Genomic DNA, 14,620 nt, shown 5'->3' with positions numbered 1-14,620 from the left:
TCAGGAGTTTTTACATTATATTGTATATGTCTAATGCATGTCTTGTATTAAAACAATTATACTTTAAGGGTTTGAAATTAAATGACCGCCTGGCTCTCCTAATATTACTGTTTCAACTCTTCCTCTTAAGTGGCTGCCATGAGAATTTAGAGCTTTTACTAAGGGGAAAGAAGCCACCCTGACTGCAAAGAACTAAACAAGTCTTATCTTAACTAACATGTTAAAATTGAGTAACATATATAAATGATAAAGTAGAATCCAACATGTACAAATGCACATAAACACCATAAAAAGAATAAAGTTGTTTAAGATTCCGTTCACTAATTGCCATATACAACACTGAGCAGCACAGTTAAAATAAACAGCATTTTATTACATACCCTGTTCAACTCCATATCCTTCTTTTGATACTTAAAACTTCTGAGCTGCTTTCACTTCAGCTCAGTACTGTACAAACCTTTAATAAGACCACAGGACAGTAGCAAAAAACTAACAAAACATTCACTCATCAAGGTAGGCAGACATTCATAAGCAATTTCATAATGACATCAAAATAGTGCAAATAACCAGCAGGCAAAGTCCACTGGAAACAAGTCCCAGTCCAAACCTGAGGTAGATACTGGTGGGCGTTGTCTCCAGTATCCTGAGAACATGCAGCATTTTCACAGATTGACTATAATCTAAAATTTAGCCCATTTTCTTGGCTAAAAAAAAAAAAATAGTCTTTATAATGTGAAAAACAGTCAAATCTTCAAACACCACCACAGAAAACATCTGTTAACACTAAACTGAAAAAGCCAATTATACGGCCAAATTGCAGTATCACTTTTTATCAGGTTAATATGTTATTGTAGCTGCACAGGACCAATGCTGACAGGAAAACCATTACGGACCTGCCCTGTATATTTCACCATCTGAACAAACAATAACATAAATGTGTGTATACGTTGATCTGTGCACACAGACACCCTGACAAAGGAAAAATGGATGTTTCCACTGAAATGATGCTAGTTATTTACCTAACAATCCTATATTGTTTAAAATGCTGGCAGGAAAAACTGTAAAAAAGATATTGCATTTGATACTTTGTAGCTCGAATTTTCTGTATGTACCATCTACAGTCCAGAACATCGCTGTTAGTTTTTCCACATGACTGCAAATTTCAAGATTAAATCCACCAATACATTCAAAAGTCACAATAGGTATACAATGTGTAAGAAAGCAGATCCATGGCAATAAAAAAAACAGTGCGAATAAGATTGGCAGTGCAAAGAGCCTGTAGTAATACTCCATTTCTTTGAAAGACTGAGGTAGATACTTGTTTTGTTGTATAGCTGTTTGAGGTACGTTTTCTCTAGTGAAACCATGTAATACTCCACACGTTGATGGGGAAACAAGAAGGTATTTGAAAATTTTGACCTTAAGAAAACACTGATTTTTTTATCATCTTGCTAAAAACTTGAATCCATCGATTACACTGTAGTTCAGCTCCCTTTTGCATATTAAACAGTGAACATTTCTTGAGCTGGAGGTTCTGATGGAGAGTCGTTTTAGGGGAATTTGCAACAGAAATGTATTTCCTTTGTGGATCTTGATTAAACCTCCTGTCCTGCGTCACAGTAGTTTAGCATCCGTGCATTTTTGAGTGACAGTACGGCTCAGTATGGGTAAAGGAGTCAGTATTTCAGAGTCCGTCAGTACTGAGGGTATCTGTTTAAGGGAGGCCCATTCTGCAGGGTGTACTGACTGGGTGGTTGATGATGTGAGTGAGAGTTCTGATTGGTTGGTACTAACACGTCAAACACACTCTTATTGGGAGGCACAGATTGCAACATGTTGTCCAGGTCCATGATGAGGGGAGGGGCTTGGACAGAAACTCGTCCACTGGGGAGGATGGGCCAATAGGCATGACTTAAGAAGTGACCAGGTGCCACAGGAGAGCTACCATAGCTGTAAATGGGAAGTCCGCCATGCAGCGGCATTAGAGGACCTCCATTGAACCGCATGCTGGGTGGGGCAACAGCATTGGGGGGAGCATATTTGGCGTAGGAGGTAGGGAGCTCCCATGGAGGTGCAACAGTCTCCCGTCGGGCTGACTTGTGCAGTGGCGGTCTGTAGTCCTCATAACCATCTGACCCAGCTTCACCATCGAGAGGAACATGCTTCCCAGACAAGGACATCCCTTTCCATTCTTCATCGGAGGAGGAGGAGGTGGAGGCCGGGCTGGCTGAGCTGGCAGAGGCACTACGGGCAGAGGAGGCGTAGCGAGGTCGTGGAGGTGGTGAAGACCGAGGGCGCTCCCCCTTACCCCAGCAGTCCCTGGTAGACACATCCCCAGAGGCACTAGGTGGCCGCAGGCTATGTAGCAGAGAGTCAATGGCGAAGGATGAGTCCAGCTTGGGTCGGAACAAATCCTCCTGCAGTGGGGAGGGGTTCATGGAGCGCATAGGAGGGAGGGAAGGGACAGAGGCAGAGGGTGGCTCTGATTCTGGCTTGTGTCCCTGCAGGATGTAGGGGGCCAGATCCTGGGCAAAGATGGTCTCATCCTGGCGCGCCACAGCCGTGTTTTGCCTCTTGAGGAGCTCCAGAGGAACACGGCTCAACTCCACTGCCCAGAAGTTGCCTTTGCCCTGAGGCTTACCTGGGTCCTTCAACACCTACAAGTGGAGGGAGGATGGACAGTGGGATGAGCACTTTGCCTGACAACCTAGTCAAACAGGACTGACCTAGTTTCACAGTTAACCATCACATTAAGATAAAATCTTATAACCAGTTTTAAGGTTCAATCCAAAGCCCTCAGAGAGTATTTCTATAATGATTAAAGAGGGTCACAAACCTCAACCCAGGACAGGGCAATGCAAATGTTAAACTTGTATTTTGTGAATGCTTTCCATCAAGCCCACTGACAAGACTTAACAGGGATTTAACCATGGAATTGTTAAACAGTTTCAACATACATACCTTCACAAAGCAGTCATAAGAGGAGAGGTTGTGTCGCACAGAATCCCGCCAGCCCTTGTAGTTTCCTTTGAAGAATGGGAAGAGAGTACTGATCTCCTTGAGGATCTAGAAATAAAACAAATGTCAGTATGGCTGTCTGAAGAAGATGCTCATCTTCGCTGGATTTCAGTTTGGGTATGCTATGCAGCGGGCCAATGCTAATCTAAAGACAACCTGATGTGGTGACATAACATTGATAGAGTTTGAAAGTTAATGTTAGTGTAAGTGAGTAAATAAGTGCAGAAGTGGATGCCAACTACACATGCTGTACACTTCACTTTATTAAATTTAAAAAAAGACAAGTAGTTGGAAGTTGTATGGTCTGTATAACAACTTCAGAATAGCTATACTTGGCCAACTGAAAGGTGATTTTACCATGTACTGTATCTTATCACTTTCCTGATACAGATCAGTGCCTGGTTTCACTGCAGTCCAACCTTATCAAAGCAAACCAAGAATGGTAGGGGTGGTAGTCACTCCTGTCACAAAGAGGCTGCTGTTTTGTGTCACTCTGAACTGTAAATGATCTGTCAGTGGGTTATCGATATATTTAATAGAAATGTGACATTAACTCAGATTCAACTGTCCTTATAGAGCTATACAGAGTCTTGTATTTCACCAGAGATGTATTTGTAATAAAAAATTGAGGAAAGAAAGTGAATATAAGCAGTCCCCTGCGTAAAACACACCATGCGCAATTCCTACCCAAATTACCTCAAATATAGTACCCGGCACTCAAACACATGAGCAATAGAAATTCATTCTCACCTCAGATAACGTCAGTTTCTTCTCTGGGGACCTTTGGATGACCATAGCAATCATAGCGAGGTAGGAGTACGGTGGTTTTGGATACCGCTGATAGTTCTTTTTCTTCCCAGCGCTGGTGCCACACTTCTCCCGTTCACTGTTACACGAGTCCGAGGTAGGAGTTTCCTGTTTGAAGTGGGCATCTTGAGGATTCGGGTATGATGAGCCCGGTGGTACGGCTTTATCCATCAATGCCGTGGCGCTGGTGAGGTGTTCGGGGCGCGCTGCGGGCTTCTCCAAACGCGGCTGCTGGGGAACCATCTGAGCCGGGTGGTGAGGCCAATGCTGGGCTGGAGTGCTCCGCACTACACCGCGGGGAGGAAAACTCTGCTGCGCATTTCTGTGGAAGTCAAGTTGATGGTCGTGATGTTCTCCAAGGTGGGACAGAGAGGGTAGTGCCAAGAGGCTCTGCTCCGGCCAGTGCTTTGTCATGCTGATCAGCCTCGGGGGGTCGGCCCGTACGTTCGGACAGGAGCACGGAGAGGGGGAGGGAGGTCAATGAGTCGGTCCTTAACTTCTGGCAGACTGCTGGCTCCAGGCTGACTCTATTTGAAGAGCAAACAATTAACAGTTTCATGTAAATCCCGCTGCGTAATCGAGGGGAGAATGACGCGTTATCTGAGAGCAGAATGACTGATCGCCCCGGGGGGCTGGGGAGGGTCTGTGTACAAGGAGGGGCGAGAGAAAGACAGTAAACCTGTAAATAACCTTTATGATAATATCAACGTGCCACTGACAACGCAGAGATTCCGAGTTTGCTTTGGAATTCAGTGCTTAGAAGATTTACGCACGAAGGCCTAAATAATTAAGTGCGTATTTGGAGTAGGCAATGCACTTAAAACAAACAGTAACGTTTATTTTAACAACGCCAGAGACAAGGACAGCATCTCCATCTTACATCTCCATTTAAACCATAGAACATGTTGTCTAGGCTATATTAAATCATCAAGACTTTCTTCTCGAGAGTGACACTTGGGCGCAGAGGCGAAAAGCAAAACTTGGGGGGTGGGGTACAAGAAAGAAGTAATTTCGATTGAAGCTTACATGCAATCAACAATTTTTGGTGAGCAATATACATAAGGAATGGCTAATATACAAGAAGTTGGCTATTGCAACAACTTAGGAATCATTCATTTTAATAGGCTACATCAAATGAATTAGTCTCTAAATTATTTGAGTCATTGGAATTCCTTTTAGATTGGGAGGATTACATTGAAAGTAGCCAAGTTGCATAGGCTATTATTGATGCAGGTTAGCCTTATTCCAGAGAGCCAGCCATGCACATGTAAACCACTCAAAAAGGATATTATATTTTGAGGAAAATTTACAAATTGTAATTGGTCAGCTGATGCAGAATAAATATTTGGTGGGGCTCTAAGAGTGTGCAAAAATCGGTGAGTGTTTTACGCACAGTAGGGTCTCCCTGTGACTATGCAGGATGTCATTCAGCGTTGAAAGACTAAGTTTCGGGAATGCATGTCTTTTGTTCAAGTTAACGTAGTGCTAATGTGCAAACTCTTTCTTCCCAGCAAGACAGTGAAAACAAGTTGGATTAGAAGGCCAAGCTGGAGACTCTTCCTTCCCAGTGAAGCTGCTTAGCATGTGAGGAAATACGGGGGCTATTCAACACCATTTGTGGGTTTTCTGGCACTTACAAGCTGCTAAGTGTCCTTGTTGGGTAGGGCATTCACACCTTAAACAGGAGCAATCATGTTTTCCCAAATTGTTGGAAACTGCCTCAAGATCTCTCAAACAAAGACTGCTTTACACAGTCCAAGAATCAACAACCTACAGAAGCTTTTTATATCATGTTACACACACAAACTCTGACATTGAGCTCTAAAGTTTTATGTATGTCTATCCATTCAGCCTTTTCAATTTCAATACTGGATATATATTACATCTGATAAGATAATGAAACACAACTCTCTTGAATAAAGGTGATTGTGCCACCAAGGTTTGTCACCAGAAAAAGACAGAAACAGTAAATTTTCAAATTGTGAGACTTAAACTGTGCTGCTTAATCCATAATTAAGTGACAGTTAACCTAACCCATTTTGACATGAAGTGTGTGGCCTACCTGCAAAATGTATTCACCTTCAATTTGAAGTGCTACTGAGCGTTTTCCTTTGATGACACCAAATAACATCTGACCACTCCATAATTTAGCTTCAAATTCCCAATTAACAGGGCAAATGGCAGACCCTGTTTATCAGGTGATTGTAGAAATAAAGAGGACTATTTGATTTTAGTTGTCTTGCACAGAAGCCCTGGCATCCTAAATAATCCCCCTGTAAAAAAAAGAAAAAAACTTACCACATGAATTTACAGCTTTTGTAATTTTTGCAGTAAAATACAAAATGTTTGACCTTGTTTTCCAAGACAGATGGCTTCCCTACTGCGGTGAACAACAAACCTCCTTCACCTGCTGCAATTTGCATCAGTGATTGTCTTCTCTGGTTGCCACACACTGTTGCATAGTCCAGAAAGTGTATCACCCCCCCCCCCCAGTGGTTTCACTCAAAATTCAGTGAGAAGCTTGACTCGCCACAATATTTAAGGTCTCCAGAAATCAAGCAGTCACTTAGAGAGCCTTCTCTGTTCAAAGAGTACATTTGGTGGACTTTTGTGTCAATGAGAATTTTCTCTCTCTTTGTGATCTGGAAAATTAAACATGTACAGGCAAACCCCTCACCCGTCATACAGAATGTTTGGACCCAATTTACATGCCTTCACATAGAGAAGTGCTCAAAACACACTGATTTAAATACAAACTGTCAATCTATCTCTTCCTGTCTGCTGGAGTGCCAGTTAATAGGTTTTGCCTGGATTAGTGAGCCACGCATGAAAAGAATGGGAAACCGTATGAATGGGATAGCATCCAAGACAAGGCTGTTCACATAGGCTGATTGTGTCTAGACAAATCCCTCCTAAGCTGCCCTGAGACATATCCTGAAACTGAGATGGAGCGAAGGAATGAAGTTTAGCTGTTCTGTGATAGAGACAGAGAAAGTGAGAGTGTTTTCATTGTGCTGTCACAGCTTCATTACCGCAAGGGTGTTGTATAAAACATGACCTTTTTCTTTGTTTTACTATAATTTAATTCGGTTTTATTGTTTATTTAACATGGACAATGCACACGACATTTACAGCACCAAATATAGCTAAAAACTCATTTCCATCCGTAGTCCCTGTGCGGAGGCCACCAGTGATGTGCAGGTTGACGACATATTATAATATACACCAAAAGACTTACTCTAGGTATTAAAAACTTAGAGTCTGATGTACCTGAGAGAAGTGTCTACATCTTGCACGCTCCATTGGTTCCGTTGGTTCACTCAAATTATGAAAAAAAAAAAACACTTTTTTTTGCTATCATCTAGTGGTATCTAGCCAAGCAGCTTTTGATATATGAGTCTCATTAGTCACATTATTTCAAGAATTCAACAGCAACATCACATTTAAGAAATGGTGTCCCAGTTTCCCTGGATAATCCATAGAACAAAAGTGTTCATAGGGACTATTTCTTCAGTGGATAGAAGTTCCAATGAAAGATGTTCCCAGCAAGTTTTTAAATGTCATTTATTTTTAAATGCTGTGAGCCCCACAAATGAAATTACGTTTACCTCCATTATATCGCAGTGAATGCAGACATCTCAAAGATGGATATCTAAAAATCTGGGCACATCAAATCAAAACCAAAACTATGCACACAAATCAGTCTAGATAGCTTGATACCAATAGAGGAAAGTGAGAAAATATGCTTTTTTGTTATTTGGGTGAACTGACCTTTTAACAGAGCTGTCTTATTTAGTTAACATTAGTATAAAGGGCGCTTATGGAGCTTTAATGACAATTTTGTTCTATTGAACAGCAGTAAACATTACACTTTTAAAGCTGACTGTTAATAAGTTTTCTTAGCTCTTATGTTTGATATTTAAAGGTACAGCTTTGTAGCTTACTCTGAGGACCAGAGATGTAACCGCAGCTCACGCTCCAAAGCTGTTTCCTCATTGCGTCTCTGCAGAGTGTCACTGCTGTGTTGGTTGGCCAGTTCACTGCAGGGGTCAGTAGATACAGGGTCATCACTGTCTATCTGTTTCCAGCAGCTGATTCTGATGCTGCTGGGAGTTTCCTTAGGATTAAGAAACCAGTCAAACAACCCAACTGCTTGAAAATTGTCCAACTGTGCGGTTGGTTGAATTCGTTAAATTGATAATTATGTGGATGTTAAAGTAGAATGGGTTCAGGCTTGTGTTGAGTACATTGTGTAATCAAGAGGGCAAACACACCCTGACAGTTTGTTGTGAAGAGACTGAAGTGCATTTATATTTGTCATCTAGATATACAATATTATAGCTGACAGTAACTCTGTGACACACACATAGCTGTACAAACACATACTTATTTATGCATGCAAGCACACCCTTTACATTCGGCTCAATAAACAAGGCTAGGGTGCTTTTGCACTTTGGCATGTCACACCTACTTGTTTCTGTAAGGTCAGTGTGCTTTCTCTCTACTCATGTGCATCTGTAAAAATTAGGATTTAGGCGAGTTGTAGCACAATTTCCAGTAATGCAATAAACATTTTATATAGTACTATTTTTATATTGATCAGAAATGGTCTTTTTATCCTCATAATCTCCTCTATCTCCATTTCTTTCCTTCTGCTGCTGCTACAGATCATATTGAATACATGTTATGAAAACACTGACCGCCCTGGCACCAAAGTGGCCTGTCCCATGTACTGTCTGTTGTTTTTTATTCATACCTCAATCAGCACATTAAGAGTCTTGTTCAGTCTTGCTGTTTGTCAGAGTCAAACCAATGCTCAACAATAACATAGTTGAGCAGCTTATCCATGTCTTAATTTCCTCTCATCTTGACTACTGCAATTCATTATTTACTTGCTTCAGTGATACAGTAATCGCTTGTCTACATTTGGTGAAGAATGCAGCAGCAAGGCTTTTGACAAAGACACAGAGATCATGTCTCTTCAGGCTGACTGGATTACATTAGCTCCCTATTCAGTTTTGAATTCAGTTTATTTTTATTACTTTTAAAGCCCTCAATGGTTTGGTTCCATCATATATTTCTGATCTTTTAACTCCTTATTCTGCACCAGTACCCCTAAGGTTTGGAAACCAAAGGTTGTAAGTTCCACAGTCCAGGTTTAAGACAAAGAAAGGAGGATCCTGCTTTTACTGTTTTAGCTCAAACACTGTGGTACAAACTTCCCCTCAGTATCAGATCAGCTGAGTGAGTCTATTTCAAAATTTAAAAAGCTGTTAAAAAAATTCAGCTGTATAGGCTTGATCTCTCTATGTTCGACTATTTCCTGATATTTTGTGTTGTATTTCAAGGTATTGTAGTTTATGTGCAACTGTGAATGATCTTGTAACTCTGGTTTTGAAAGGTGCTATAGAAATAAAGTTATTCACTTACTTACATATCAGTGGACTGAGTGGACACTTTATTCAAAAGTGCCATGAATACAGCCTGCAGATCTGCACCACGGCTTGCAGGCTTTGTTGCCCTCTGGTGGCGGCTGTCCTGCAGGATGAGAGGGCGCAGGTCCGGTTGTTATGGTGAAGCATTTCCCCTGTGGGCTGGCTGCAGGAGGAGCAGGCGACAGCAGCTGATTCAGTTTCACAACCGCAGACCTGCACAGGAGCTACTACTGACAGTCAACTCAACAGGTAAGATGTCGCCACATTGTCTTCTATCACCTTACGTCGATGTTGTACACTCTGCTCGGCTTAACTCGCCTTGTTTAAGTTAAACTAAGTTGTCGTTAAAGCGACGTAATATTTAATTCACTTAAGCTCCAGCACGACTCTGGCTGTCGTGTAGCTGAAAAAGTACGTAAAGCTAACTTGAGGCTAAGGTAACGTTAGCATGACACAACATCAAAGGTAGCCGGCTTTATCGCTGACCAACAAGTGTTCTTACCATGTTTTTACAATTAAGAGTCACCCATATAAGATAAACTCGCGGGCATTAACTTTATCTGCACCCGGGCTTGATGAATGAAGCCAGGTATCTTAAATAAACTGCTTATATTACCTGTCAGACTAGCCACCTGTTGTTGTGCCTGTCTGTGGACCGCTAGATAGGTTAGCTAATCTGCTGCTCACAGTTAATCCTACACAGTATGGGACAAGCGCAAACGCCTCCGTTGTTAAAGCTTTTTTAAGGCCATTTACAGGGATTGTACCAAACTGTTAAAGTAAATAGTTACAGGGTAGTTATCGCTTAAGTTTACCTTTTAAACAGGCAGAATATATCACAGCTTCGTGATAGGGCAACACGTGCAAAGTCGTATTTCTATCAGTGGTACATAGGCTGACATAAATATACTGTATGACACTTTTATATTGCAGCTGCAGTTCAGTGTCAAATAGGACCAATGCCATCCAATACTATAGCCCTGTTGTTATATTGATTTATATTGTAAGGTGGGTGGACAAAACAATACAAATAGTAATAAAATTTCCATAAGCATTTGACTTTAACACTAGATCTCAGACTTATTAACCTAAATAAACTCAGTCATCTATTCTTGTCTTGCTCACAAGTATTCCCACGTGAGGTCAGTACTTCTTCAAAAGCATTTCCTTGGTATGTATGATGAATTATTTGCAGTAGCTTGTAGGCTCCTTGATACACAACGTGTCAGCACACACACACAGTCTTGCATGGTATCAAAGATTTAGGAGGAAATCATAAAAAGGTTAGATTACATTTCAACACTGTACTTATACTTTGATGAACTGTAACCCCTGTGATCTCACAAGGAGGCACGTTGACTGAATTTAGATCCAATGTGTGTATCCCTCATTGCAGCAACAATAAGTTGTCTCAATTGAACAAGCACTTTATTAGATATTGTGGAAGGACAAAGACCTGAACTCCCTGTTTAAGGTAATCAGTATAAAAAAAATCTTTGTCATTCTAATACAGTTAGGAAATACAGCTTGACCTTTTTAAAGAACTGCTTGAGTCATTTGACTTGTTGAAATTATCTGAGGTTTGGCTCTCTGTTACATTCCTTCTCTAGTGCATAAACTCGCCCTTTGTTTTCTCTCTTTTCTTACTGGGGAATTTCTTTACCATCGCATGTGTATTTTTAAATGTGAAAGATTCTGCAGGCGGATGTCATATACATAATCTCATCCTGTGGGAATCATTTAAAGATTCTTTATCCTTAATTTTCTCTCCACTTCTGTGCCTGCATGATATGACTCTACTTCCTGCTTAGGAGCAGTCAAGTAGACTAGTCTGTCTGTCTCCTCCTCCTCCTCACGTTCTCCTTTAACTCTTTGCATTTTGTCCTCCACATCCTCTTTCCCTCTCATTCCATATCCTGTCCTTTCAGAAAAAGCAGTGACTCTTTGTCTGTTTGTCTATATATGTATCTCCAGATCTTGCAAATCTGCCTCCATCATACATGCACACTCTCTCTGTTTTTCCCACGGCCTCTTGCTCTCTCCTTACTCTGGCTACTCTGTAGCATTACTGAGATTGCTGAGTGATTATATGGAGCAGCTCAAACCATTACACATGACAGGACTTAATGTGCCCACCTCTTCTCAAGTAGATCCCCCTCCCACTCTATTTTGCAGTCATTCTTGTTCTGTCCTTCCTTCAAGGTCTGCAGCTAATGTGCAGCTATTTTTCTCTATTCACTGATTAATAGTTTAGTCTATAAAATGTCAGAAAATAGTAAAACAAAATATGCCCATCGCAGTTTCCCGGAGCCATGGTGTCATCTTCAAATTCCTTGTTTTGTTTACCAACAACCAATCAAGTAATCGACAAACCGTTTCCGCTCTACTTCCTTTCTAAGTTAATTTTAAGTAACTGAAAAAAACAACCTTTCTGAATATTAGGCAGGCAGTTTAGGTCACTTGGCACTGGCTCAGATAGCATGCGGGATCATTCCAGAATCATCAAGCTGCATTGACTCAGCATTGTTTGTTTCAATGAACAGGAAGGTCCTGCAGGTCACATCAAACAGCACACTGAGCTGGTGGGCGTACACAACAGCTGAGCAATATCAAACTATGAATGAAACACATAATGCTGTTTGCGTATTTCCAGTGTCGCCAGATTTAAGGCTGAGCAAGAGTTTTAGCTGTGTGCGCTGTTGTATTATTGTAAGTTCAGTCACAAGCTTGTACACTTACCGCCCACTTGATGAATGTATGAGCTTCAGTTCGTGTGTGTGTGTGTGTTTGTGTGTGTGTAGTCATAGTGGTCTATTCATTCCAGCTATTGAATGAAAGTTTATGTTCCTCAGCAGCTGTAGACATCCCTTCCTGTTGGGTCATTAGGTGGAAAAAGTCAGCAGTCTACAAATGTCAGATTGATGCAGGAACATTTTTCCAAACACACAAAATGTTTAGTAGTACTTCCCAGTGTGCGTGTGCTGCCATGCCAGAGTTTGTACAATATCAGTGATCTCACCTCATCTTTTCCCGTCTGTCTGGGCTCTGCCTGACTCAGAGAATCACAAGGCTGAGGCTCTTACACAGTTTAGCCACCAACAAATTCCCCATTTGTGCTTATTTTTTAAGGGACAAAACTAACTGAGACTAATGAAGTGCTAGCTAAGGTATTTTTATTTATTTGTTTATTTTCACCACACCCTGGCTTTCACTTTGTTTAGTTACGTCTAAATGATGGGCCTCAACTACACTGTCCAGGAGGCTACTTTCAGACTTGTCTCTTGGCTCTAAAGCATACACTGGACTGAAAGGCTATAGTTAAGGGAGAGTAAAATTTTAAATAAGAACACGTGGCACTTTTGATGCAAACATTTGTGTTAAGTATTGGTTTACACGAAAAACCCAGAGAGGAGAGAGAACGTAGGAGTGGTGACTGGCGTACACTTGTACAAGGCTCCTACTTACAGCAGTAGTGTGTAACAACAAGTTCCACAGATACACACCTGTAGCCTGCCTTTAAGTCAGTATCACCCCCAACTTCTGCATATTGCCTGTTATTTCCATTTAAAAATATTTATTTGTTTGAGTTGCTGCCTGATTATTATGGAACAGGCACTCACAGCATTTCTCTAATGCTCATTTAATAATAGAAACATACATGAGTTAGAAACGCTGTGGCACTGCATTTAGGTAACATTGTGTATAAGGATTTCGTTTGGCGGTGAAGATTCTGGGTTGCAGGTCACATCAGAATCAGTGTGGGAGCAATGAAATGTGTGGTTCATATATAGATATTAGTCGAGTCATGTCGCAGGCATGTCAAGGGAAAAAAATGACTCTCTACTACAGTGTGTGAAAGCAGAGCTGGTGTGCTTCCAGTGATGTTTTTTATGGGAATGTACTATGGTAAGGCAAGGCAAGTTTCTTTGTATTGCACATTTCAACAACAAGGCAATTCAAAGTGCTTTACATGAAAACAACATAGGGCAATATAAAAAGACATTTAAAAACATGAGTTAAATAGAAAATAAAAACGAGATAAAACAGGAGAGTAAAAGTTACAGTGCAGTGTAAGAAATGAATCATTATTCGATTTAATAAAAGGCAACGGCAAACAGAAAAGTCTTCAGCCCTGATTTAAAAGAACTGAGAGTTGCAGCAGACCTGCAGTTTTCTGGGAGTTTGTTCCCGATATATGATGCATAAAAACGAAACGCTGCTTCTCCATGTTTAGTTTTAACTCTGGGGACTGAAAGCAGACCTGTTCAGATGACCTGAGAGGTCTGGATGGTTCATAGCGTAGCAGAAGATCAGAAATGTACTTTGAATGACCTGTGTTCATGGTGCGACATGATGTGTCTTTCATGTTTGTGTACCAGGACTAGCCAGACTCAAGAGTACATCGTATTCTCTGAGCCTCTGCCTCAGCTCCATTCCCCCGATACCCCACACTGATTGGCTTTAGCCGAGAGATTTGAGTTGTGTGGCTCGCTCTGCCAACACAGCTAATCAGGAAACATTGTCCTGTGCCCTGAGTGTGTGTGTTTGTGTATGTAAATGTATTGAGTGGGAGAATAAGAGTATCTCTGTAAGAGTCAAAGATGTGTCAAAGTTGGCTGATGTGTAAGTGTGCATGTCTCGTAACAGCTTTCCTTTTAAATCTCATGTTATGTAATGAGTAAACCTAATTACTATTACCAATTACCTAACCAATGACACATCAAATTATGTTATAGACCCACATTCTGCAAAGCTGAATGCTCGTCTAATGTACCAGCATATTAACAGCTTGCTTGCTGATGCAGCCTCCATAAGGTCTACTGTGGTCCATTAATGGTGGGTTCACACATAAAGGTCTTGTCCCTGAATCGAACCAATGCGAGGATGATACATTGTTTCAAAAGACCCTTTGCCATCAGACAGTCTTATCACAGAAGACGACTGGTTCATTAGTAGTTCACCAGTCACCAAAACAGGAAGAGAAGATGTTTTTTACCCAATAAAATGACACATACAATGGTAAGCTTCCTGTGATTGGTTCGAATGGTGTTCACACAAGAAATTAACTGCTCCAGAGTTCCCTTGACAGCGGTCCGAGACCACCCCTTTGAGGCGGACCAGAGAGCGGTTGTTGGGTCCGCACCAGAGTTCGAGTGTGGCGTTCACACCGACCAAAACGAACAGCACCAAGCGAGTAAGTGCTCCAGGGTTCGGTTTAACCGGACTAAACAAGACTGGTGTGAACCCGCCCTAAGAAACCTTTAAAGGAGTCTATGGTTTTGAGTAGTATTTAACCTGTTATAAGGCAGACGCTTGAGTTCTTGATGAGATTATTAAGTGAATCTAGAGAGATGATATTT

General features: G+C 41.3%; 1 protein-coding gene across 8 annotated transcripts; it reads right to left on the bottom strand.

Moving 5' to 3' along the window:
• Nucleotides 1-352: 352 nt before the first annotated feature.
• On the bottom strand, nt 353-9,380 carry foxh1 (forkhead box H1). 8 transcript variants are annotated; one of them, XM_044177143.1, is made up of 5 exons: nt 6,177-6,339; nt 5,888-6,098; nt 3,769-4,352; nt 2,962-3,066; nt 353-2,657 (listed from the first exon to the last, which is right to left on the bottom strand). In XM_044177143.1, the coding sequence occupies exons 3-5, from the start codon at nt 4,237-4,239 to the stop codon at nt 1,695-1,697; spliced, it is 1,539 nt and encodes a 512-aa protein (XP_044033078.1). In that variant the 5' UTR covers nt 4,240-4,352; nt 5,888-6,098; nt 6,177-6,339; the 3' UTR covers nt 353-1,694. The 8 variants fall into 8 exon arrangements, with proteins under 8 accessions (XP_044033078.1, XP_044033076.1, XP_044033079.1 ...); XM_044177141.1 differs by having other exon boundaries at nt 5,905-6,098; XM_044177144.1 differs by having other exon boundaries at nt 5,905-6,098; nt 6,233-6,338.
• Between the last annotated feature and the right edge of the window lie 5,240 nt (nt 9,381-14,620).

This window comes from Siniperca chuatsi, linkage group LG19 (genome assembly GCF_020085105.1).
Source record: "Siniperca chuatsi isolate FFG_IHB_CAS linkage group LG19, ASM2008510v1, whole genome shotgun sequence".
NCBI classification, from domain to species: Eukaryota; Metazoa; Chordata; class Actinopteri; order Centrarchiformes; family Sinipercidae; genus Siniperca; species Siniperca chuatsi.
Note: the sequence above shows the minus strand (reverse complement) of the source record. Positions and strands in the feature narration are given on the sequence as shown.

What these genes read in the sequence shown, in the direction of transcription:
- foxh1 (XM_044177149.1), bottom strand. Translation starts at nt 4,239, where the DNA reads ATGACAAAGCACTGGCCGGAGCAGAGCCTCTTGGCACTACCCTCTCTG. An exon ending in AGAAACTGACGTTATCTGAG is followed by an intron (nt 3,067 to 3,768) that starts GTGAGAATGAAT and finishes TTTTATTTCTAG; the next exon opens with ATCCTCAAGGAGATCAGTAC. An exon ending in CTTATGACTGCTTTGTGAAG is followed by an intron (nt 2,658 to 2,961) that starts GTATGTATGTTG and finishes CTCCACTTGTAG; the next exon opens with GTGTTGAAGGACCCAGGTAA.